This window comes from Pan troglodytes, chromosome 20 (genome assembly GCF_028858775.2).
Source record: "Pan troglodytes isolate AG18354 chromosome 20, NHGRI_mPanTro3-v2.0_pri, whole genome shotgun sequence".
NCBI classification, from domain to species: domain Eukaryota; kingdom Metazoa; phylum Chordata; class Mammalia; order Primates; family Hominidae; genus Pan; species Pan troglodytes.
The window spans coordinates 12,767,164-12,789,523 of record NC_072418.2 but is presented as its reverse complement, the minus strand read 5'-3'; the positions used below and the strand labels follow the sequence as shown (position 1 = coordinate 12,789,523).

Below are 22,360 nucleotides of genomic sequence, written 5' to 3'. Positions count from 1 at the left end.
CAAAATAAAAAAAAAAATAAATAAATAATTTTTTTTTTGGCTGGGCACGGTGGCTCATGCCTGTAATCCCAGCCCTTTGGGAGGCCGAGGTGGGCGGATCACCTGAGGTCAGTTTGAGACCAGCCTGGCCAACATGGTGAAACCCCGTCTCTACTAAAAATACAAAAATTAGCCGGGCGCAGCGGTGGATGCCTGCAATCTCAGCTACTTGGGAGGCTGAGGCAGAAGAATCGCTTGAACCTGGGTGATGGAGGTTGCAGTGAGCCAAGATCGTGCCACTGCACTCCAGCCTGGGCAACAGAGCCAGACTCCGTCTCAAAAAAAAAAAGTTTTTATTTTTTATTTTTTTATTTTTTTTTAATAGACACAGAGTCTTGGTCTATTGCCCAGGCTGGCGTGCAGTGGGATGATCACAGCTCACTGCAGCCTTGGCTTTCTGGACTCAAGTGATCCTCCTGCCTCAGCCTCCCTACTAGCTGGGACTACAGGTGCGCACCACCACACCCAGCTAATTGCAAACTTTTTTTATAGATGGGGTCTCACTATGTTGCCCAGATTGGTCTCGAGCTCCTGGCCTCAAGAAATCCTCCAGTCTCAGACTCCCAAGTAGCTGGGATTACAGGCATGAGCCATCACACCTAGCAGGTATGTCTTTCCATCTTTCATCTCAGCCCTCCAACCTGTACTCCCCTCCCCTTGCCATCTCTCCCACCCACCTTGTGTGTTACCATCTCAGTGCTTGTCTCATTTTGGAATTATTATTATTATTTTGAGATAGAGCCTCCCTCTGTCACCCAGGCTGGAGTGCAGTGGTGTGATCTTGACTCACTGCAACCTCCGCCTCCTGGGTTCAAGCGATTCTCCTGCCTCAGCCTCCCAAGTAGCTGGGATTACAGGCACCCACCACCATGCCCAGCTAATTTTCACATTTTTAGTAGAGACGAGGTTTCACCATGTTGGCCAGGCTTGTTTCAAGCTCCTGACCTCAGGTGATCCATCTGCCTCGGCTTCCCAAAGTACTGGGATTACAGGCATGAGCCGCTGCTCCAAGCCTCGGTTTGGAATTATATAGTGACCTGTCTATCTTCTGATTGTCTCTTCCAAGGACGGTGGGACCCTTGAGGGCAGGGAACTTACCAGTGTTGCTCACCTTGGTCTCACAGGGTCTGAGCTCAGGAAGTGATACACAGTGGATGCTCGGGAAACACTAAGTGATGAATAACATATTGCTGGAATTGAGATCACTCCCTCCCCACTCCATGACTGAGGTTGATTAAGAAGCATCCCACACCCACTAGGGCTGGCAAAGCTGTGCAGGCGGTCATTGGCTTGGGAGCTGTTGGCAAGGGCCAGTGCATAGGAGGCTATGGCTACGGCAAAGGTTGTCTGAATGTCGGGAAGTTTTCTCTCTAGGAAGCCACGGGCTCTCTCGATGCTGGCCATCAAATTCTAGAGGGTCAGAGGGAGGGGCCAGAGGGAGATGATCAGAGGAAAGAAGTCTGGGAGTTAGAGGGACCCAGAGGGATGTGAGGGTGGGGGAACTTTCCAGATGCTGGGGCTAGAGGACCTTACAGATCCTGCCCTCCTCTCTGGGGTCCTACCTTCTGTCTGCACAACTCCTTTCCCTCATTCAGGGCTATTAGGACAAGAGCTGTGAGGGATACATCCTCCTCGGAGCCTTGGTAGCCACCCTGTGGATGCAGAGTTCCATCTGTGATTCCCTCAGCGTCTTGGAGATGCCTTCCTCAGCCTCTCCTGTCTGACCCTGAGAAGTTTCCAGGTACCCAGCTCTGGGCTGGATGATGGTGGAGGTGGGATGAAGACAGAGAGGAGAGGTTTGCCTCCCTGGGGTCTGCCCTACTAACAAAAGATATCGGCCAGGCGCAGTGGCTCATGCCTATAATCCCAGCACTTTGGGAGGCCGTGGCAGGAGGATCACCAGAGGTCAGGAGTTTGAGACCAGCCTGGCCAACATGGTGAAACCCTATCCCTACAAAAATACAAAAATTAGCTGGGCATGATGCGGGTGCCTGTAAGCCCAGTTACTGGGGAGGCTGAGGCAGGAGAATCGCTTGAACCTGGGAGGCAGAAGTCGCAGTGAGCCGAGATCACACCATTGCATTCCAGCCTGGATGACAGAGCGAGACTCTGTCTCAAAAACAACAAAACAAAACAAATAAACAAACAAAAAGCTATCAACACAAGAAGCTGAGCTCTGTAGACCATCTCAGAGCATTCTAGCAGCAGCCCCATTTTACTGATGAGAAAACTGAGGTCAGAGTGGCAAAGTCTTCCCATTGCTAGAAAATGGCCAACTCAGGGTCCAAACACCACTTTAGTACCCTGGCTTCTACCCTCTTCCCCTGTCTGGACTTGAATAGTGACCCCAAAATTCATGTTCACCTGGGACCTCAAGATGTGATCTTATTTGGAAATTGGGTCTTTGAGGATGTAATTAAAATTAAGAAAAGGTCATACTGGATTACGGTGGACCCTAAGTCTAATAACTGGTGTCCTTATAAGGTCATGTCGGCTGGGCGTGGTGGCTCACGTCTGTAATCCCAGCACTTTGGGAGGCTGAGGCGGGTGGATCATGAGGTCAGGACATCGAGACCATCCTGGCTAACAGGATGAAACCCCGTCTCTACTAAAAATACAAAAAATTAGCTGGGCGTGGTGGCACAAGCCTGTAGTTCCAGCTGCTCGGGAGGCTGAGGCAGGAGAATCGCTTGAACTTGGGAGGCGGAGGTTGCAGTGAGCTGAGATTGCACCACTGCACTCTAGCCTGGGCGACAGAGCAAGACTCTGTTTCAAAAAAAAAAAAAAAAATCCAGGTGCAGTGGTTCACACCTGTAATCCCAGCACTTTGGGAGGCCAAGGGGCGGGGGGCAGGGGGGGTGGGTAGATCACGAGGTCAGGAGTTCGAGACCAGCCTGGCCAATATGGTGAAACCCGGTCTCTACTAAAAATACAAAAAGTAGCTGGACATGGTGGCACTTGCCTGTAGTCCCAGTTACTCAGGAGGCTGAGGCAGAAGAATCGCTTGAAACCGGGAGGCAGAGGTTGCAGTGAGCTGAGATCGTGCTACTGTACTCCAGCCTGGGCGACAGAGCAAGCCTCCATCTCAAAAAAAAAGAAGGTCATGTCAGTGCTAGGGGTGATGGCTCATGCCTGTAATCCCAGCACTTTGGGAGGCCAAGGTGGTCAGATCACCTGAGGTCAGGAGTTCAAGACCAGCCTGGTCAACATGGGGAAACCCCGTCTCTATTAAAACTACAAAAATTAGCTGGGCATGGTGGTGCGTGCCTGTAGTCCCAACTACTCGGGAAGCTGAGGCAGGAGAATCACTTGAACCCGGGAGGCAGAGGTTGCAGTGAGCCGAGATTGTGCCATTGCACTCCAGCCTGGGCAACAGAGCAAGACTCCATCTCAAAAAAAAAAAAAAATTAGCCAGGAATGGTGGTGTGCATCTGTAGTCCCAGCCACTGAGGAGGCTAAGGCAGGGAGATCTCTTGAGCTCAGAAGTTTGAGGCTGTAATGAGCCATGATTAAGCTACTGCATTCCAGCCTGGGTGACACAGCAAGATCCTGTCCCTAAAAATAATAACAATAGGCTGAACCCAGGAGGCAGAGGTTGCAGTGAGCCGAGATCATGCTACTGCACTCCAGCCGTGGCTCATGTCTGTAATCCCAGAACTTTGGGAGGCCGAGGTGGGCAGATCACTTGAGGCCAGGAGTTTGAGACCAGCCTGGACAACATGGCGAAACCCCATCTACTAAAACAAAAATGTAAAAATTAGCTGGATGTGGTGGCAAATGCCTGTAATCTCAGCTACTCGGGTGGCTGAGGCATAAGAATCGCTTGAACCCAGGAGATGGAGGTTGCAGTGAGTTGAGATCATGCCACTGCATTCCAGTCGGGTTACAGAGTGGAACTCTGTCTCAAAATTAATAATAATAATAGTTTGGCCTGGTGCATGCAGAGAGGGCAGCAAAAGCGCTTTTTGGAGGAGAGTTGGAGGAGCCCGTGAGTGGTTAAGTGTGAATAGTGAGAAGGGAGGGGTGAGGTGAGGCCTAGGAGGTGATACAGACAAAGATAGCTGTGAGCCACAGCAGGTGTTTGAATGGGGAGAGACCTGCCAGGCTGCATTTGAAAGACATTTCTGGATGCTGGTGTGAGGGGACTCTTGGTGGGGATGGGTATGCAAGCTGGAGAGGACTCAGTTCCTGAGGGAGGAGGGCCAGGGCGAGCCACTGCTTGATGTGGGGATGAAGAAGAGATGGGTTCCCAGATATGCCCAGCCTCACTCACATTCTAACAGAGTATGAGGTGGTTCAGACCGGGGGGGGGGATGTGATCCTTGGCGCTGAGCCTCAGCTCTTTCCTGTTCTCATTCTGCCCGAGAACAGATTGGGAGCCTGAAATCCCCCTCTTAGTGCACAGAGTCCCTCGGATTTGTTTGAATGGCCCAGGCAGGGAGGGCTGTGATCACCTGCATGGATGTCATGACCACAGGGCCCTTCTCCAGGAAGTGCCCATCCTCTGCCTGCCTGTCGATGATGATCCAGTTGGCCATGTCACAGAGAGAGGACAGACTAAGCACTTGGGTCGTCATCATAGAGTAGGCCAGGGCAAAGACGCGGAACACATAGCTTGTGAGCCTGTCAGGAGAGAGCGAAGGTGACACCTGCGAACCACAGCCAAGGGGGCTCTGGGATAGGGGAGTCTACACCATGGTCCACACCATTCCAGGTGGACCCCTGTCATTCACCGCTGCCCAGGTCTGCCAGTGTAGAATGCCCCAGGGCCGTGCGCTGGACAACCCAAGACCCCATGACTCTATAGCGTGGGTGCTCCTGGGTCATCAGACCCCAGGCTGGCCCCTTGGGCTTCCAGGGTGGCAGTGGCAGGAGAGATAGGGTCATCCTCACCAAGTGCTTCCTGGGTTCCCCTTGGAGGTGTGGTAGGTGCCGTCTGAACTCCGGTGGGTCAGCATCTGAGTGTAGCCTGGGGAAACAGAGCAGGGTTTTGAGGGACAGTCAGTGTTATCAGGAATAACCTGGCGGGCAGGGACTGGAGGTGACACGGGGGTGTCACACATACAGGTAATCTAGAAGGGGAGACCTGTTGTCCAGGTGTACTTTGGAGGGGTGTTTAGGCCCAGATGTAAGTGAGGAGCAGGGCTCAGGAATGACTTTGAGGGACCCAGGATGCAGTTGTCTCTGGGTGTAACCCAGGAAACCTTCACCTCAGGGACTCTGGGGCAGGGCATGCTACCCTTGGAGTTGCTGCTGGAAGAAATCATAGAAGGTGTTGTTGTCCACATGTAACCTGGGAGATGGGGCAACTTGAGGGGTGCTACGTGGGAGTTTTCTTTTTTTTTTTTTGAGACGGAGTCTTGCTCTATCGCCCAGGCTGGAGTGCAGTAGTGTGATCTCGGCTCACTGCAACCTCCGCCTCCCGGGTTCAAGCAATTTTCCAGCTTCAGCCTCCCGAGTAGCTGGGATTACAGGCATGTGTCACCACACCTGGCTAATTTTTGTATTTTTAGTAGAGACTGGGTTTCACCATGTTGGCCAGGGTGGTCTCGAACTCCTGACCTCAGGTGATCCACCTGCCTCGGTCTCCCAAAGTGCTGGGATTACAGGTGTAAGCCACCATGCCCGGCTCTCTTTTTATTTATTTTTATTTTTCTGAGACTGGGTCTCACTCTGTCACCCAGGCTGGAGTGCAGTGGTACAATCATAGCTCACTGAAGCCTCACCCTTCCCTGGTCAAGCTATCCTCCCACCTCAGCCTCCCAAGTAGCTGGGACTACAGGCATGTGCCACCACACCATGCTAATTTTTTTAGAGATGAAGTCTCACTATGTTGCCCGGGCTAGTCTCAAACTCTGGGGCTCAAGCAATCCTCCCACTCAGGCTCCTGAGCAGCTGAGACTGCAGGCGTGAACCACCATATCTAGCCAATTTTAAAATTTTTTGTACAGATGGGGGTCTCACTATGCTGCCCAGGCTGATCTCAAACTCCTGGGCTCAAGTGATCCTCCTGCCCTGGCCTCCCAAAGTGCTGGTATTACAGGCGTGAGCCACCACACCCAGCCTTTCAGGTGTATTCCGAGCCTCGCTACTCGGGTATTACTTGAAGTTCCCCTGGAGGTTTACTGTTTGCTTGGAGCATTGGGGTGACAGTATCTGGACATTACCTGTGGGATTACTGCTTGAGAAAACCTGGAGGGAAAGTTGGAGTCTGAGGGTAACCTGGGACCAATTAACTCAGAGGTCTATGGGTGTTACTAGGGGTGTTCATCTCTGGTTGCTCCCTGGGGTGTGTGGTTGTAACCTGGGGAAGTATCAGCATGCAGGTGCAACCAAGAGGCCACTGCCTGGGGTTATTCTGGGGTTTGCTGCTTGGGTGTTCCCTAGGGTTCCCTGGGAGTGGCACTGAGGGGGTGTAACCTGGGGCAGGGCCTGAGTATAACATCCTCTCGCAGGATGGCTTTTTGGGAGAAATCAGGGTGTCTGTCATAAGATTGAAGCCTGGAGGTCCGGCGCAGTGGCTCACACTTGTAATCCCAGCACTTAGGGAGGCCAAGGCAGGTGGATCACCTGAGGTCAGGAGTTCTAGAGAAGCTTGGCCAACATGGCAAAACCCCATCTGTACTAAAAATCCAAAAATTAGCTGAGTGTGGTGGCGGGCACCTGTAATCCCAGCTACGCAGGAGGCTGAGGCAGGAGAATCACTTGAACTCAGGAGGAGGAGGTTGCAGTGAGCCGAAACTGTGCCACTACACTCCAGCTTGGGTGACAGAGTGAGAGTCCATCTCAAAATAAATAAATAAATAAAAGTAAAAATACAAAAATTAGCCAGACATGGTGGCGGGCACCTGTAATCCCAGTTACTCGGGAGGCTGAGGCCAGAGAATGGCTTGAACCTGGGAGGCGGAGGTTGCGGTGAGCCAAGATCACACCAGTGCACTTCAGCCTGGGTGACAGAACGAAACTCCATTGCAAAAAAAAAAAAAAAAAAAAAAAGATTAAAGCCTGGGAAAGTGGTCAGGTGAAGAATTCCCATGGGTGTGTCACAGCTGGGGGATGACCTTGGGGAATTGGTATCAGGTTGTAGTCTGGGGAAGGAGTCATAGTTTGGGTGTTAATGCCTGAGGCGGGGGCTGGGGGGTCCCATGAAGATTTCCCCAATCTTGGGGGTGCCCCAGCCACCCTCCGGGAGATCCCCAGGCACCCTCATGGAGGCCCCAGGAGGGTCCCTGCTCTCACCGCTGACAATATTCTTCATCACCTGGTCCGTGTGCTCCACCCCGACCTTGCCCCACTGGCCGGTGGTATCCAAATAGCGGGACAAGATGATGACGGGCGTCACGGAGCTCACCGTCTGCTCAGGGCAGCCCGTGGGGACGCGCAGCAGCCGCTGAATCTCATTGGGTGTCAGGCTGCCCACAATTGTCTCACCAAGGATGTCACCTGTCAGGTGGGTGAGTTGGGTCACCCTGGGAGTGGCCTATGCTTAGGCCACGGTGGTTTACTGATCGCCCCACACGGCTCCTCCTGCTCTGGTGCCTCACGGACCTTAGAGGACCCGGTGTCAGCCCTCCCCATGTCCCTGTGTCCCCCAGCACCTTGAACGCTGATAAACACTTCCGCCTCCGTGTCGGGTACCATGTTCAAGAACTCCTGTCTTGGCACCAGTTTTGTCTGGGTCTGACCTGAATAACCACAACCTTCTGTGACAAGTGAGTTCTGGGGCTGGGGAAGTCAGGGTGCACAGAGCCCGGGGCTGGGGCTCAGAATCCCTACCTGAGCATATCCCCTCATGCCAACTGCTTCCTCCTCCCTAGCACAGCCCCGGGATCTCACAGGCCCCCTGCAGATCTCACAAACCTTGGGGTTCCAGGACGATGCTATAGGACGTTTGCTGGATCTGAACCCCTGCCTGAGGGATGAGATGAGGATATAAGTCAAAAGCAAAAACAGCAACCACAGTCAGAATGACAATCGCAGTGATGGTGAGAGGAGGCATTGCTTGGCTGTGATAAGCACAGACTCTGGAGCCCAAATACCTGGGTTCGAATCCCAGCTCTTCTGCTTCCTAGCTGTGTGTCCTTGGGAAAATTAGTTACCCTCTCTCTGCCTCAGTTTTCTCATATGTCAAAGGGGGATAAGAATAGTCCCTCACTCATAGGGTTGTTTGGAGGGCTGAATTAGTTATTATTATTATTTTTTGAGATAGGGTCTCACTCTGTCACTCAGGCTGGAGGCAGTAGCACGATCTCAGCTCATTGCAGCCTCCACCTCCCAGGTTCAAGGGATTCTCATGCCTCAGCCTACTGAGTAGCTGGAATTATAGGTGTACACCATCAAGACAGGCTAATTTTTGTATTTTTAGTAGAAATAGGGTTTTGCCATGTTGGCCAAGCTTGAACTCCTGGCCTCAAGTGATTCACCTGCTTCAGCCTCCCAAAGTGCTGAGATTATAGCCATGAGCCACCATGCCTGGCCTAGTTAATTTTTTTTCCAGAGAAAAAAAAACTTCAGGTTGCCCAGGCTGGACTCGAATTTCTAGGCTCAAATGATCCTCCCACCTCAGCCTCCCAAATAGCTGGGAATACGGCGGGGGCGGGGTGCCACCACACCTGACTGAGTTAATATATATATATATTTTTTGAGACCGAGTCTCGCTCTGTTGCCCAGGCTGGACTGCAGTGGCACTATCTCGGCTCACTGCAAGCTCCACCTCCCAGGTTCATGCCATTCTCCTGCCTCAGCCTCCTGAGTAGCTGGGACTACAGGCACCCGCCACCACGCTCAGCTAATTTTTTGTATTTTTCGTAGAGATGGGGTTTCAACATGTTAGCCAGGATGGTCTCGATCTCTTGACCTCATGATCCGCCCGCCTTGGCCTCCCAAAGTGCTGGGATTACAGGTGTGAGCCACCGCACCTGGCCCGAGTTAATATTCTTAAGCATTTATATCTTAAGTGTTAAACATGTGTTTGTTAAGTAAATAAAGTTTTTTGTTTGTTTGTTTTTTAGAGAGAGGGTCTTGCTCTGTTGCCCAGGCTGGAGTGCAGTGGCGTGATCTCAGCTTCAGGCTCAATCTCATGGGCTCAAGCAATCCTCCCTCAGCTTCCTGAGTAACTGCGACTACAGGTGCACAACACCATGTCAGGCTAATTTTTAATTTTTTTCTAGAGAGGTCTTGCTATATTGCCCAGGCTGATCTCGAACTCGTGGGCTCAAGCAATCTTCCTGCCTTGGCCTCCCAAAGTGCTGGGATTATAGGCATGAGCCACCAAGCCCAGTCTAATAAAATATTTTTGATAGGCCATACACTGGTTCTGGGTCATTTTCCCAGCTCTATGTTTATTCAGGGATATGATGATTATCCTCATCCTGCAAGCAAGGAAATGGAGGCTCAGAACAGAGAAGTTAAGTAAGTTGCCCAAGGTCACACAGCAGAGACAAGATTAGAACCCAGGCCTGACTCCAAAACTCTCAAGTGGGGGCTTGTGACCTGACCCCCTCACATCAGTCCACTGACTAAACTTTTTTCTTCTTTTTTTCTTTTCTTTTCTTTTTTTTTTTTGAGACCAAGTCTCGCTCTGTTGCCCAGGCTAGAGTGCAGTGGTGCAATCTTGGCTCACTGCATCCCCCACCTCCCAGGTTTAAGCGATTCTCCTGCCTCAGCCTCCCGAGTAGCTGGGACTCCAGGTGTGCACCACCATGCCCAGCTAATTTTTGTATTTTTAGCAGAGTTGGAGTTTCACCATGTTGGCCAGGCTGGTCTCGAACTCCTACCCTCAGGTGATCCACCCACCTCGGTCTCCCAAACTGCTGAGATTACGGGCTTGAGCCACCATGCCCAGCCAACTGACTGAACTTTCAAATCTGTTCTTTCTCACCTCACTCCCATCTAGGAGCCTTGCTTATCGATCCTGGGCCAACCTGCCCAGCCTGGACCTGGTGGAAGCCCCGCTGTCTGCACCAGCAGCTAGTGAGTTGGGGGTGCCCATTACCCGGACCAAGAGTGTCTTCTTCACATGGTCCTGGACCCCGTAGCCCACAGCCTTGACCTCCACGTCCACTTTGCCTGTCTCCAGAGGGAGAAGCACAAAGTGTACTATCTTGGAGGAGGTGGGGGGCACGACCACCACCTGGCGGCATGGTGCTCCTGGCTTTGAGGCACTGCACAGTGTCTCCTTGTGGGGGAACTCCACTCGGACCTAGGGCAGGATGGGCAAAGGGACGGGGTATCTATGTATGGTGTGGTCCAGGACCCTAGGGTCACAGTCCCCTCCCCACCCTGAGATGCCTGCGTAGGTGACAGCAAAGCCTAGTGATGAGGACCACAGACCCAGCCTGAGTCAGAGCCCCATCTGCCATTTATGTGCTGTGTGACTCCAGGCAAGCCCTTTAACCTCTCTGTGCCTCAATTTCCTCATCTGTAAACCAAGAACAATAATAGTACCCATCTGATGGGGTTGTTCTGAGCTTTAACTTCCCTTCCTTCCTTCCTCTCTCCCTCCCTCCCTCCTTCCTTCTTCTTTCTTTCTTTCTTTCTTTCTCTCTCTCTTTCTCTTTCTCTTTTTCTTTCTTTCTTCTTTCTTTCTTTCTTTTTCTCTCTTTCTCTCTCTCTCTCCTCCCCTTCTTTCTCTTCTTTCTTTCTTCCTCTTTCTCTCTTTCTTTCTTTCTTTTTTTTTTGATGGAGTCTCGCACTGTCGCCCAGGCTGGAGTGCAGTGGTGGGATCTCGGCTCACTGCAAGCTCCACCTCCTGGGTTCATGCCATTCTCCTGCCTCAGCCTCCCGGATAGCTGGGACTACAGGAGCCCGCCACCATGCCAGGCTAAATTTTTTTTTTTTTTTTGAGATGGAGTCTCACACTCTCGCCCAGGCTGGAGTGCAGTGGCGCAATCTCGGCTCACTGCAAGTTCTGCCTCCCGGGTTCACACCATTCTCCTGCCTCAGCCTCCTGAGTAGCTGGGACTACAGGTGCCTGCCACCACGCCCGGCTAATTTTTTGTATTTTTTAGTAGAGACGGGGTTTCACCATGTTAGCCAGGATGGTCTTGATCTCCTGACCTTGTGATCTGCCCACCTCGGCCTCCCAAAGTGCTGGGATTACAGGCGTGAGCCATCGCGCCCAGCCAAATTTTTTATTTTTGTTAGAGATGGAGTTTCACCGTGTTAGCCAGGATGGTCTCGATCTCCTGACCTCGTGATCTGCCCGCCTCAGCCTCCCAAAGTGCTGGGATTACAGGCATGAACCACCATGCCCGGCCCCCTTTTCTCCTTTTCCTTCCTTCCTTCCTTCCTTCCTTTCTCTTTTTTTTTTCTTTTCTTTCTCTTTCTTCTTTCTTTTTCTTTCTTTCTTTCTCTCTTTCTCCCTCCCTCCCTCTCTTTCTTTCTTTCCTCCTCCTCCTCCTTCTTCCTCTTCTTCTTCCTCTTCCTCCTCCTCCTCTTCTTCTTCTTCTTCTTCTTCTTTTCTCTCTCTCTCTCTCTCTCTCTCTCTCTGTCTCTCTCTCCCTTTCTCTCTTTCTTTCTTGGTCTCACTCTGTCACCCAGGCTGGAGTGCAGTGGTCCAAATACAACTCAGTGCAGCCTCAAACTGCTGGGTTCAATCGATCCTCCTGCTTTAGCTTCCTGAGCACCTGGCACCACAGGTGCATGCCATCAAGCCTGGCTAATTTTTTTAAGATCATTTTTTGTAGAGACAAGGTCTCACTTTGTCACCCAGGCTGGAGTGCAGTGGTGCAATCACAGCTTACTGCAGCGTTGACCTACTGGGCTCAAGCGATCCTCCCACCTCAGCCTCTCAAGTAGCTGAAACTGCAGGTGTGCAGCACTATGCCTGGCTAAATAAGAGAATACCTTAGATTTTCCAAAAGAGCCACCACTTCACTGACACATAGGAATAAAAATACACCGAATTTCCTTTTCTAAAACACACTAACAGGCTGGGCACGGTGGCTCACACCTGTAATCCTAACACTTTGGGAGGCTGAGGAGGGTGGATTACTTGAGCTTAGGAGTTTGAGACCAGCCTGGGCAACATGGCAAAATCCTGTCTCTACGCAAAATACTAAAAATTAGCCAGGCATGGTGGCCCACACCTGTGATCCCAGCTACTGGGGAAGCTGAGGCATGAGAATTGCTTGCACCTGTGAGGTGAGATTGCAGCAAGCCGAGATCACGTCACTGCACTCCAGCCTGGGTGACAAGGCAAGATTCTGTTTCCAAAAATAAAATAAAATATGCTGGGTGCGGTGGCTCATGCCTGTAATCCCAGCACTTTGGGAGGCTGAGGCGGGTGGATCACTTGAGGTTAGGAGTTTGAGACCAGCCTGGCCAACATGGTGAAACCCCATCTCTACTAAAAATACAAAACTTAGCCAGGCATGGTGGCAGGGCGCCTGTAGTCCCAGCTACTCAGGAAGCTGAGGTAGGAGAATCACTTGAACCCGGGAGGCAGAGGTTGCAGTGAGCCAAAATCGTGCCACTGCACTCCAGCCTGGGTGACAGAGCAAACTCTGTCTCAAAAAATAAATAAAATGAAATAAAGCCATTAAAAAATAAAATAAAATACACACTAGCAGAGGTTTTGGCAGGAAGTTGAGGGCTTGGGGCTTCACCTTGGCCTGGCAATCCCAGAAATTGTACAACACGGCTTGGATCTGGACCTGCTCATTCCTGATCACGGAGGAGGGCAACTTAAGGTCCACAAAGAATGATTTCATAACTGTCAGCTCAAAAGGGTCCGAGACACAGAGACCTACAGCCAGGAGAGCACATTGGATTTAAGCAGAGGCTCCGTTGGGGGAGGGGCTGGGTAAGGTCACCATACCCCCATTCCCTTGGCACTGGGCTTGCTGCGGCTCACCTTGTCCAGCCTTGAGGCTGACCACCATAAACTGCCATGTGGTGATGGAATCTGGCACCTTCACAGAGATGGGGTAATGGGAGATGCTGTTGTGAGTGAGAAAACATCACTGAGTTTGTGCTGGATAGAGCTTCTGGATTTGGGGTCACCATGCAGGGGTTGTGGTCACTATTGAGGATCATCAGATCACCTCATTAGTGACAGCATCACTAGAGGGTCATCCTTTTAGGGAATCCATTAAGATGTTTTCCCAATTATGGGACTGTCCTGAGGTTCAATGTCACTGCTGGGGTCATTGTCCCTGACCAGCATCCACTGATGATTGCAAGGACCTGGGACCAGATTCTGGTATGGAGGCTGATGTCTTACCCCGATTTACTCTTTGGCAGAGTGAACTTCCTCCAGAGCCAACTCTTGGGGAACAAGGTCCGCACAGGCATGTCATCCAAGAAGAGGTCATCGAAGTCCTCTTCTTCATCCGCTGGAGGGAGCAGGTGTGAGGTGGAGTCTCCTTCATGTTTCTTCCATGTTCCATCAGACTCCTTGTGGAGTCCTCCTCTCCAACCCTCCATGGCCCATATCACCCCTTAACCTGTCCCATGTCACTCTATATCCCTCCATGAAGCCCCCCACCCTGCATCTCCTGCCATAGCCCCCTCACTTGTCCCCAGATGCAGTTGATCCTCTCGAGCCTCCCGAGTCAGGGTCTCAGACAGATGGCAGCAGTCCAGGAAAGCAGCCACACAGGCTGGACCATGGCGGACATGCCAGGTCCTCTCCTCACAAGACAGCCCCACTGGGCTCTCCCGGAGCCCAGCCTCACAGCACTTTTGCTCCAGCTCTGTCTTAAACTTGTTCACTGTGGGCCAGAGTCAGAGGGAAAGAGGAGGGTTGGGCAGGACCTAAGAAGCTGGGACCCATTCACCTTGATGCTATGCACACCTTGCCACTATTTAGCAATTACTCTGTGGTAGATTCTATGCCTAGTGCCTTATCTGTGCCCTTTCTGAAGCCTCATATTGAACTCACATGGTGAGATTCTGACAAGGAAGCTGAGCCACAGAGACGTGAATTCATTTGCTTAGAGTCAAGGCTCCCAAGTGGCAGAGGTGGAACCAGAATCCATACTGCATTTTTTTTTTTTTTTTGAGATGGAGTCTCATGCTGTCACCCAGGCTGGAGTGCAGTGGCGCAATCTTGGCTCACTGCAACCTCTGCCTCTCAGGTTCAAGTGATTCTCATGCCTCAGTCTCCCATGTAGCTGGGATTACAGGTTCCCACCACCACAGCCAGCTAATGTTTGTATTTTTAGTAGAGACAAGGTTTCACCATGTTGGCCAGGCTGGTCTTGAACTCCTGACTTCAAGTGATCCACCTGCCTTGCCTCCCAAAGTGCTGGGTTTACAGGCATGAGCCACCATGCCAGCCTCATAATCCATGCTTCTAACACCTGGTGCTGCCTCCCATCTTCCTCTGACTTCAAGCTCAAAGCCTTTTCTTCTGGTTCACATTCTAGCCTTCAGGATGGCAGTTTAGTCAGATATTGTCCAATGACATTCAAGACCTATCTCTCCTTTTGTCTACATTCCATCCTGAACCACAGAGGCTAGACATCTGAAAACTACATTTCCCAGACTCCCTTGCTGCTAGGGTTCTGAATGGGATTAGATGCAGCCACTGAGATGCTTTTATGAGAGATCTGGGAGATAGAAGAGAAGCAGAAACCATTTTTCCTGCAGCAGTGGTAGCTGATGGGTGGGCTTTAGTCTATGTGTGTTTTTGTAATGGGCATGATTTCGTGTTTGATTATCAACCTACCAGCCCTTTGAGAGATATTGGCAGCAGTTTCCTGATATTTCATGGATTGCAAGACTGAAGTGGGTGATCTCGAGTCCCAGCAAGCAGCCTTCCAACTTCCACCCCAAAAGCGCATCTAATGATTTTGTAAGCACCAAACTCCCCCTATTAGATCCCTCCCTGCTGGAAATACATAAAGTGGTTTTGGTGTCCTGTTCTAAGCCCTGATGGATACCGTAAGTTGGGGAGATGGAGGGAGATATACAGCTTTAACACTGACCTGCATTCCTCTTTGTCTCCAGCCTCTTCAGGGAGCGGCGACGGCAGCTGGGAGGAGGGTCCTGGGGGCAGGGCCAGTCTGGGGGTCAGAGGGAATGATGATAGAACAACCGCCAAGATCATTATCAATATCCTTGATGATGTTTATTGGGTGTTTGCTGTATGTCCAGCACTTTATATGCATCACTTCATTTCATCTGACAGCCTCCTATATTCAAGACTTGTCACTTAAAAGCTGGGCGATTTTCAACAAGTCACTTAACCTCTCTGGGTGTTAATTTCCCCAGTGACGTAAAATGGGCATAATCATAGTTCTATCAATGAGATAATGCATATACAAGTACTTAGCACTGGACCTGGCATGTAATAAATAAGAACTATTATTAATATTACAATTTATAGCTGAGAGAATACACTCTTAGTTGTCTCCAAATCCATTATCATCCCTCATCTGTGACAAGTAAGCCTCCATATTGTATAGATCACACAGAGTAAAGACTACATTTCCCAGCCTCTCTTGCACTTAGGTGGGACCATGTGACTATATTCTGGCCAATGAGATGTGGAAGAAGTGTCCTCCCCTTTCCACTTCCCTTCATCTTGCTGCCTGGCATGGATGGACTCCTAGAAGGAGTCCGAGTCCCAGGATGACCTCTGTAGTGTTACTGAATGAGAAATAAACTACCTGTTTGACCTACTGTTATTTGTATCTTTGATACACATGGCTAACCCTGTCTTAACCAACACACTGTGAGTTACTTCTATTATTATCTCTATTTTATGGACAAAGAAATCAAGACTCAGAGAGAAATGTGACTGGCCCATGGTAAGTGACAGGATGTGGATTACAGCCCATATCTGTTTGACACTAAACCCAAGTAGGCAGCACTGCACCCATTTCTGCCCTCCTCTTGCCCCAACCCCCCAAGCCTGTACCTGAGCTTGCCAGGCTACCCATTTCTGTGCTGATTTTCAGGTCCAATCCAGCATCCTTGAACACAGCAAATCTGTCTTTCCCACTTCCTCCTGTGCAGCCAATGTCATGTTCCTCCACCACATTCCAGACCTAGAGGTCAAGACAGGAACCTGGATTTGGGACCTGTATGACTCCTCCATGAAAGGAGAAATGGTGTACTGGAATTGCAGGCTCAAATCATAATTCTCATACTATCTCCCATTTTTTGAGCTCTTGTCACCTTTCAGTCATTAGACTTTGCACCATCTCCTTGAATCCTTACATTGATGTTGTCCTCTTTCTGGCTGAAGAAGCTGAGGCTCCAGCTAGAATATCCTGGCAACATCTTGGCCCAAAGCCCACATGCTCTTGCCTTCTTCTGAGTGAGCTTGTGTTTGCTGTTCAAGACATAGACAGCCTTGTCCACAGCCACCAGCCCCACTGTGGCTTCTGCATCACCTGTCACATTCAGTTCGACTTGGCTGTTGGGCTCCAAAGACTGGAAGAATCTATCATTCTTCAAGCCAACTTTCAGCTGAGCCAAGAAAAAGAGAGATGTCAGAAAAAGGGAATCATAGACCACACAACTACACTTTCAGGCTTACATTCCCTACTGCTCTGGTGGAGCATCTGGGAACTCCACTAGGCTAATCCCAACTCTGTATATTTATTTACTTGCATCACCGCCACACCTTGTGTTGAGCTCTTAAGGCCACATATTCTCCTTCTCTTCCCTGGCTTCCAGTTTGGGAATGCCTAAACTTGTACAGCCCCTTTCTGGGGCTTTATGATGGTGATGCACAACTACAGGGAGTTTGGCTTACCGTCCCTATGCATCTGTCATTCACATCAATCCATATGGAATCAGCCACCAACTCAGGGTCTTGGCTTGCTCCTCTGGGAAGTAAATAAAAGGCCAGAATGCGGAAGGAGGGCAGCATCGATGAAGTCACATCAATAATGGCTGATGTGTAGACACTCCCCTGGCTTTTTGACTGATGTTTGGCACTCACGATCTGGCCCTTACTCAGGACCTTGGAGACAAGGGAGGTCAAGGATGAGAAGGGAGGGCCAGTCTTTCTCTGAATCTGTCCCATCTCACAATGGAGGCTCATAGTCTCTTTTCTTCAGCCTCTAGATTTGAGCCCACTCAAGATTGTTGCCACCTTCACATCTTTTTTCATAGTTTCTCCAACTCAGCAAGCCAAGGTTTTTCCAAGGAAAGAATTCCTTGACTCAGACCCTGGTCCTAGCCCCTCACCAGGATGGTGAAGTGAGTAATCTTGTCCTTGGTTTTAGGGTCCTGATGCCTTGTGTTGAGGCTCAGCTTGATGCTGCTGCCAACCTCTGTGCCCAATGTCTTTACTTTGATGTGTAGGAAGTTTCCTGACCCATCCTGAGTTAAGTAAGGCCAAGCTGTCATCTTGGCTGAAGCCTGCTCCTCTGGCTGAAGAGATTCCTCAGTTTTCACCTAGGGAGGATGGTGGGCAAGTAAACCCCAACCCTTCCAACTCACACAGCTCTAATCCCACCCTCCTTGCCTTGTCAAGTTGGTACCTTGATGGGGAGCTTGTCCAGATTTGCATCTGTGTTGATGGTCAGAGTTGCCGACCCCTCAGCTGAGGTGTACACTTTTTGGTCGTGGGAGTGGACAAGGACTCTGGAAGCTGGGGACCCATCAGGATTTGAGACGAAGACCTGAGGTGGAATCTGGGGTAAGGTGAAGGAAAAGCCTGTGGTGGCCTGGTGTGAGAGGTGAGACTGGAATATGATCTGAATAGGACTGCTTTGTACAACTTTATACATGGTGCACTAAACAACACCTGGGGCACCATTCATATTGGAGTTTTTATGAATGGCACCTCCTAGAGCTTTGCAGTGTACAACCACATGTGGTTACCCTGGGTGTTGCAGAGCTGATGGTGAGTGGGAAGACTGAGAGTGGAGAGGGAAGGAGGACACATGAGAGCCTATAGGAGACTTGGAGTAGGATTGGTGCCAAAGGATATCCCTGACTTTCCTAATGCCCATCCAAAGTAATATATGTGAAAAGGCCATGCTTTGCTGTGCAAATGCAGCCTCTAGATAAACCTTCAAACACCACCTTCCAGCCTGATTGTGGCCTCTAAGTCCCCATAGAGAAATTCTGGAGCCATCACTGTGCTTTGGGGTTAAGGTTTGGGGGGACTCTGGGATTAGTCTGGGGAACATGATAGACTCAACCTTCAGATGAGTTGGATGCAGGTGAGTCCAGTGTGGGTTTTTGTCTCTTTGTGGGAAGTCTGTTTTGGGGAAGGGGCCCTGAGTCCCTGGGTGTAGTGAGTCCAGACTCTGACCGAAAGTGGAAGGGCATTCCTGGCTTGAAATACTGGGGTGTCCTGGTGAACTTGATGTTGTATGGGCTCTGGACGATCTTCACCCCTGAGGTCTCAGCTTGCACCATCTCACCCCCTGTAGAGACAGTGGGAACATAGAGTTTGTGAGGGAGTTCAATTTCTTAAGTGAGTGGCAGGACTAGTATGAGAGCCCCATCTTGGTGAAGGCAGAGAAAGACAATAACACTATTTCAGCTCCTTCCACCCATTTCTCTAATGAGGAAACTGAGGCTGGGAGGTGGCCCAAGGTCACATGGGTGGAGTGTCTGCATTGGGCAAGAACACCATGTCCTGACCTCAGTCAGGGGCCGGGGTGAGGGTGGCACCTGAGGAGAACACGGTGACATTGACAAAGATTGAGCCTCCAATGAAGTCCTCTTCTGGGCCTTGGAATGCGGCCATCAGCATGTCCTTCTGGAGGGAGACGTGGCCCAGGCCTTCAGAGATCTATTCTTAGGGTAAGATAGAGGAAGAGGATATGGTTTTTTGGGGAGTGTTAGAGAGTGGAGTGGATTGGAGGTTGGGGAGGAGCTGGGATTCAGTCACCTCCACCCTCTGCAGGGAGCTTTGGATAGGGGTCCGGCAGGAGTCCAATTTCACCCCAAAGATGACCAAAGCATGTCCGTCCACTGGCTTGTTAAATATATACGTGGGGGATGGAGGACAATTCCACTGTCTCTGAAGCACCCACATACCTCATGCTGCTTCAGAGATGGCTGTGCAAAATTGGGAGGGGCAGAGGTGGCCCTTGGAAACTTAGATGGTTTCATTGATGACCCACACAACTCGGGGAGGTGACGAATATATCCCATAAAGCCTTGATGGGTTGCAGATGTGGTCTAGGCAATCTCTCAAGATGGTGGAGGTGGACTTCAAACTATATAAAGCCACAAAGAAGTCTGGGCAACCTATGAAGTGGCCTGTGCAGCCTCACCAGGGAAACTAGGTGGCCTGTGTAGCATGTTAGAGCTGCAGGAATGATTCATATAATGTCCAGAAGTGGCAGACATAGCCCATACAATCTCAGGTGGACAGCATTGCCTGCACAACCTCATAGAGCAATGCAGATGGTCTGTAAAACACAAGGCAGCAAATGTGTCATTTACCATCACATAGAGCTGCAGAGATGGTCTGGACAATCTCATGATGGCAAACATAACCTGTACCACCTCATAGACTTTCAGAGATGGTCTAAACTGTGAAGTGGCAGATGAGATGAGATGCAGTACAACACCACTGGGTAGACAAGGTGGCCTGTACCACTTCATAGACTTGAAGAAATGGTTTATACAACCTCACAGGTGGCAAACATGGTCTGTACAACCTCACAGGACAACATAGGTAGCCCAGAATATCTCATGGGTGGGAGAAGAGTATGTCTACCACCCTAAATGCTACAGAAGTGGCTTGCTTCTCTCTTTCTTTTTTTTGAGACGGGGTCTCACTCTGTCACCCATGCTGCAGTGCAGTGGCACAATCTTGGCTCACTGCAACCTCTACCTCCTGGGTTCAAGCGATCCTCCCACCTCAGCCTTCCTAGTAACTGGGACAACAGGCATGTGCCACCACTCCCGGCTAATTTTTTTTGAGACAGAGTCTCACTCTGTCACCCAGGCTAGAGTGCAGTGACGCAATCTCGGCTCACTGCAACCTCCGCCTCCTGGGTTCAGGCGATTCTCCCACCTCAGTAGTCCCTGAGTACCTGGGACTACAGGCGTGCACCAACATGCCTGGCTATTTTTGTAGTTTTAGTAGAGACAGGGTTTTGCCATGTTGGCCAGGCTGGTCTTGAACTCCTGACCTCAGGCGATCCACCCACCTCAACCTCCCAAAGTGCTGGGATTACAGGTGTGAGCCACCATGCCCAGCCAGCTTGGCTAATTTTTTTTTTTTTGGTAGAGAAGGGGTTTTGCCATGTTGTCCAGGCTGGTCTAGAACTCCTGGCCTCAAGTGATCCTCCTGCCTTGGTCTCCCAAAGCACTGGGATTACAGATGTGAGCCATAGCACCTGGTGCTTGTTTCTCTGTACTCAATCTTTGTGTCCCTGGTCTTCTGGCAGAGCTGGGAGGAAGGGGGCTCACCGAGCCTGGATGTCAATGCCCAGAGCCTCATCCTTGAGGTAAAAGAAAGTCTTATTTGGGACCAGCTGGACCTCAAAAGATGGGAGGACTGGGAGAAAAAAAAAAGCCATGGTCACCCTCAGTATTCTACCTGCTCCCTCGTCCCCTCCCAGTCCTGCTCCTTCCTTGGTGGCTCTGCCAAGCCCGAAGGGCTGGAACACCAGCACCCAACACTTAGCATCCAGCTCAGGCCCTGGGTTACAGCAGAGGTTCCCCTTGAGACCTCCTTTCTATTCCAAGTCCTGTCCCTGGCGTATTCATCTTGCTCACCCCACCCACACCTTTCTCACCATATTCCTTCACATCAAAGGCAGCCTTGAACTTCTGCTTGGGTGTACTTTGGTAGCTGGCTTCGATGGTCCAGGTCCCCAAACTGAGGCACAGAAAGTTAAGAGAGATGGAGACAGAGAATGACAGCCTCCCTTGCCACCCCTCGGGCTCCCAGACCTGACAAGGGCACCTGACAAGCTCTGGGAGGTGAAAGGAGCTGAAAAAGAAGCCATCCTTGGCCATCAGACTCTGGCTAATCACGGTGATTCCCTTTGGGTTCTGTGGGGATAGGGGGTGGGCTGGTGACTGCCCTCTGGGAGGGCCCTGGTGGCTCATGCCCCCAGGAATTCAGCACACCGTGTAACCCCAGTGTCCAGGATCCACCACCACCTCCCACCCCTCATCGGGAAAGACCACCTTGATGTCCAGAGTGAATGTCCTGGTCACAGGGTCCATCTTGTGGTTCACAGTGAACACCCGGTAGTGAACTAGGGGAGAAGGAGGACTCTGAGTATTGGGTAGAGGAAGGGAAAGAGAGAGAGAGAGTTTGCATCTTGGGCAGTGGCGGGGTGGGGGGCACTTATGCATAGAGAGAGATCTTGGGAGGTGGAGAAGATTTTAGGGGATGGGAGTATCTCAGACATTGGGAGAGACTGGGTATGAGAGCCAGTGATTGCCCCGAGCCAAGTGCCTCGGGGCTGTACCCAAGTACTCAGGGGTGTAGATGGTCTTCTCCGTCTGGATAAAGATGTAGCCAGCATGAAGAGCCACCAGCACCATCTTCTCCATGAATGAGGAGCCCGAGGTGGGTGCCCAAGTTGCCCGGATGATGATATATTGCTGTCCTGGTTTTGGGAGGTACACCAGGCTCTCGGGAACCTGAGAGAGATATAGATCCATACCCCTCAGGCTCTGCTGGGGTCTCCCTGGCTGGGGGTAAAGCCCTGGGACAGATCCTGGGAGGAGCAATTGACTGAGGGTCTTCTGACTCTGCCTTTGGGAGCTAGGTTGCCATGTGCAGTTGTGTAGGTTGCTCACTGCACAAGAGCACCCAGCCAAAGGAAGGACGAAATCAAGTCCATGCTCATCTTCCCAAGCTACCAACAGAAGGCACCTTTTATAGTTCTCAGAGAGGCATCAAATGGGCTAGTGGAGGCTTCCTGGAGCCCAGGCTTAGGGACTTTTGGCTTCTAAATGCACAGGATATTAGAGGAGTGGTGAGTACTTTGGGCCCTTTATCTACTCTCTGGACACAAAGTCTGCCCCTTTCTACCTTTATTGCTGACCTGTAGCCTCCCTTTGGGGTCACACATTCCAGCCTGTCACCCACCGTCACAGGTGCCTGGTCCATAAAGTTGTTTCCTGGTGAGAGAATGAGCTGGCTCCTTGCCAACACTGTCTTCCTCATGGGGAAGTCCCATACTGTGAGGTTCACCTTGAGGGTCCTTGTGAGGGGTTGTCTGGAGTCTGAGTGGGCCTGAATGTGAATGCTCTCCGGACTGCCAACCCTCAGAACTCGGGGGGTCACCAGGATGTACCTGCCAGTAGACTAACACAAGGGCATTAAGGGACTTGAGTAGGGAAAGTGACACCGAACACTAGTCATAAGCTGGAATCACGCAGACATCAGATGTGCAGGAAGCCGGCTGAGCCCCCTCCATTCCCCAGA

General features: G+C 50.9%; 2 protein-coding genes and 1 long non-coding RNA gene across 3 annotated transcripts; all 3 read right to left on the bottom strand.

The window, feature by feature from the left end:
* Positions 1–1,116: 1,116 nt before the first annotated feature.
* LOC468717 (putative protein C3P1) lies at positions 1,117–13,473 on the bottom strand. Its single transcript, XM_024351614.3, has 10 exons — positions 13,265–13,473; positions 12,896–12,981; positions 12,648–12,787; positions 10,172–10,240; positions 7,900–7,951; positions 7,638–7,724; positions 4,933–5,008; positions 4,494–4,662; positions 1,602–1,691; positions 1,117–1,449 (listed from the first exon to the last, which is right to left on the bottom strand). Exons 1-10 carry the CDS (start codon positions 13,465–13,467, stop codon positions 1,147–1,149), a joined length of 1,275 nt encoding a protein of 424 aa, XP_024207382.2. The 5' UTR covers positions 13,468–13,473; the 3' UTR covers positions 1,117–1,146.
* A 2,735-nt stretch (positions 13,474–16,208) lies between these two features.
* On the bottom strand, positions 16,209–17,623 carry LOC134809036 (uncharacterized). Its single transcript, XR_010153535.1, has 3 exons — positions 17,484–17,623; positions 16,751–17,397; positions 16,209–16,461 (listed from the first exon to the last, which is right to left on the bottom strand). It is a non-coding gene; the product is annotated as an uncharacterized LOC134809036 (long non-coding RNA).
* Positions 17,624–20,717: 3,094 nt separating this feature from the next.
* On the bottom strand, positions 20,718–22,360 carry LOC107969606 (complement C3-like). Its single transcript, XM_054674050.2, has 3 exons — positions 22,022–22,360; positions 21,396–21,570; positions 20,718–21,179 (listed from the first exon to the last, which is right to left on the bottom strand). Exons 1-3 carry the CDS (start codon positions 22,097–22,099, stop codon positions 21,040–21,042), a joined length of 393 nt encoding a protein of 130 aa, XP_054530025.1. The 5' UTR covers positions 22,100–22,360; the 3' UTR covers positions 20,718–21,039.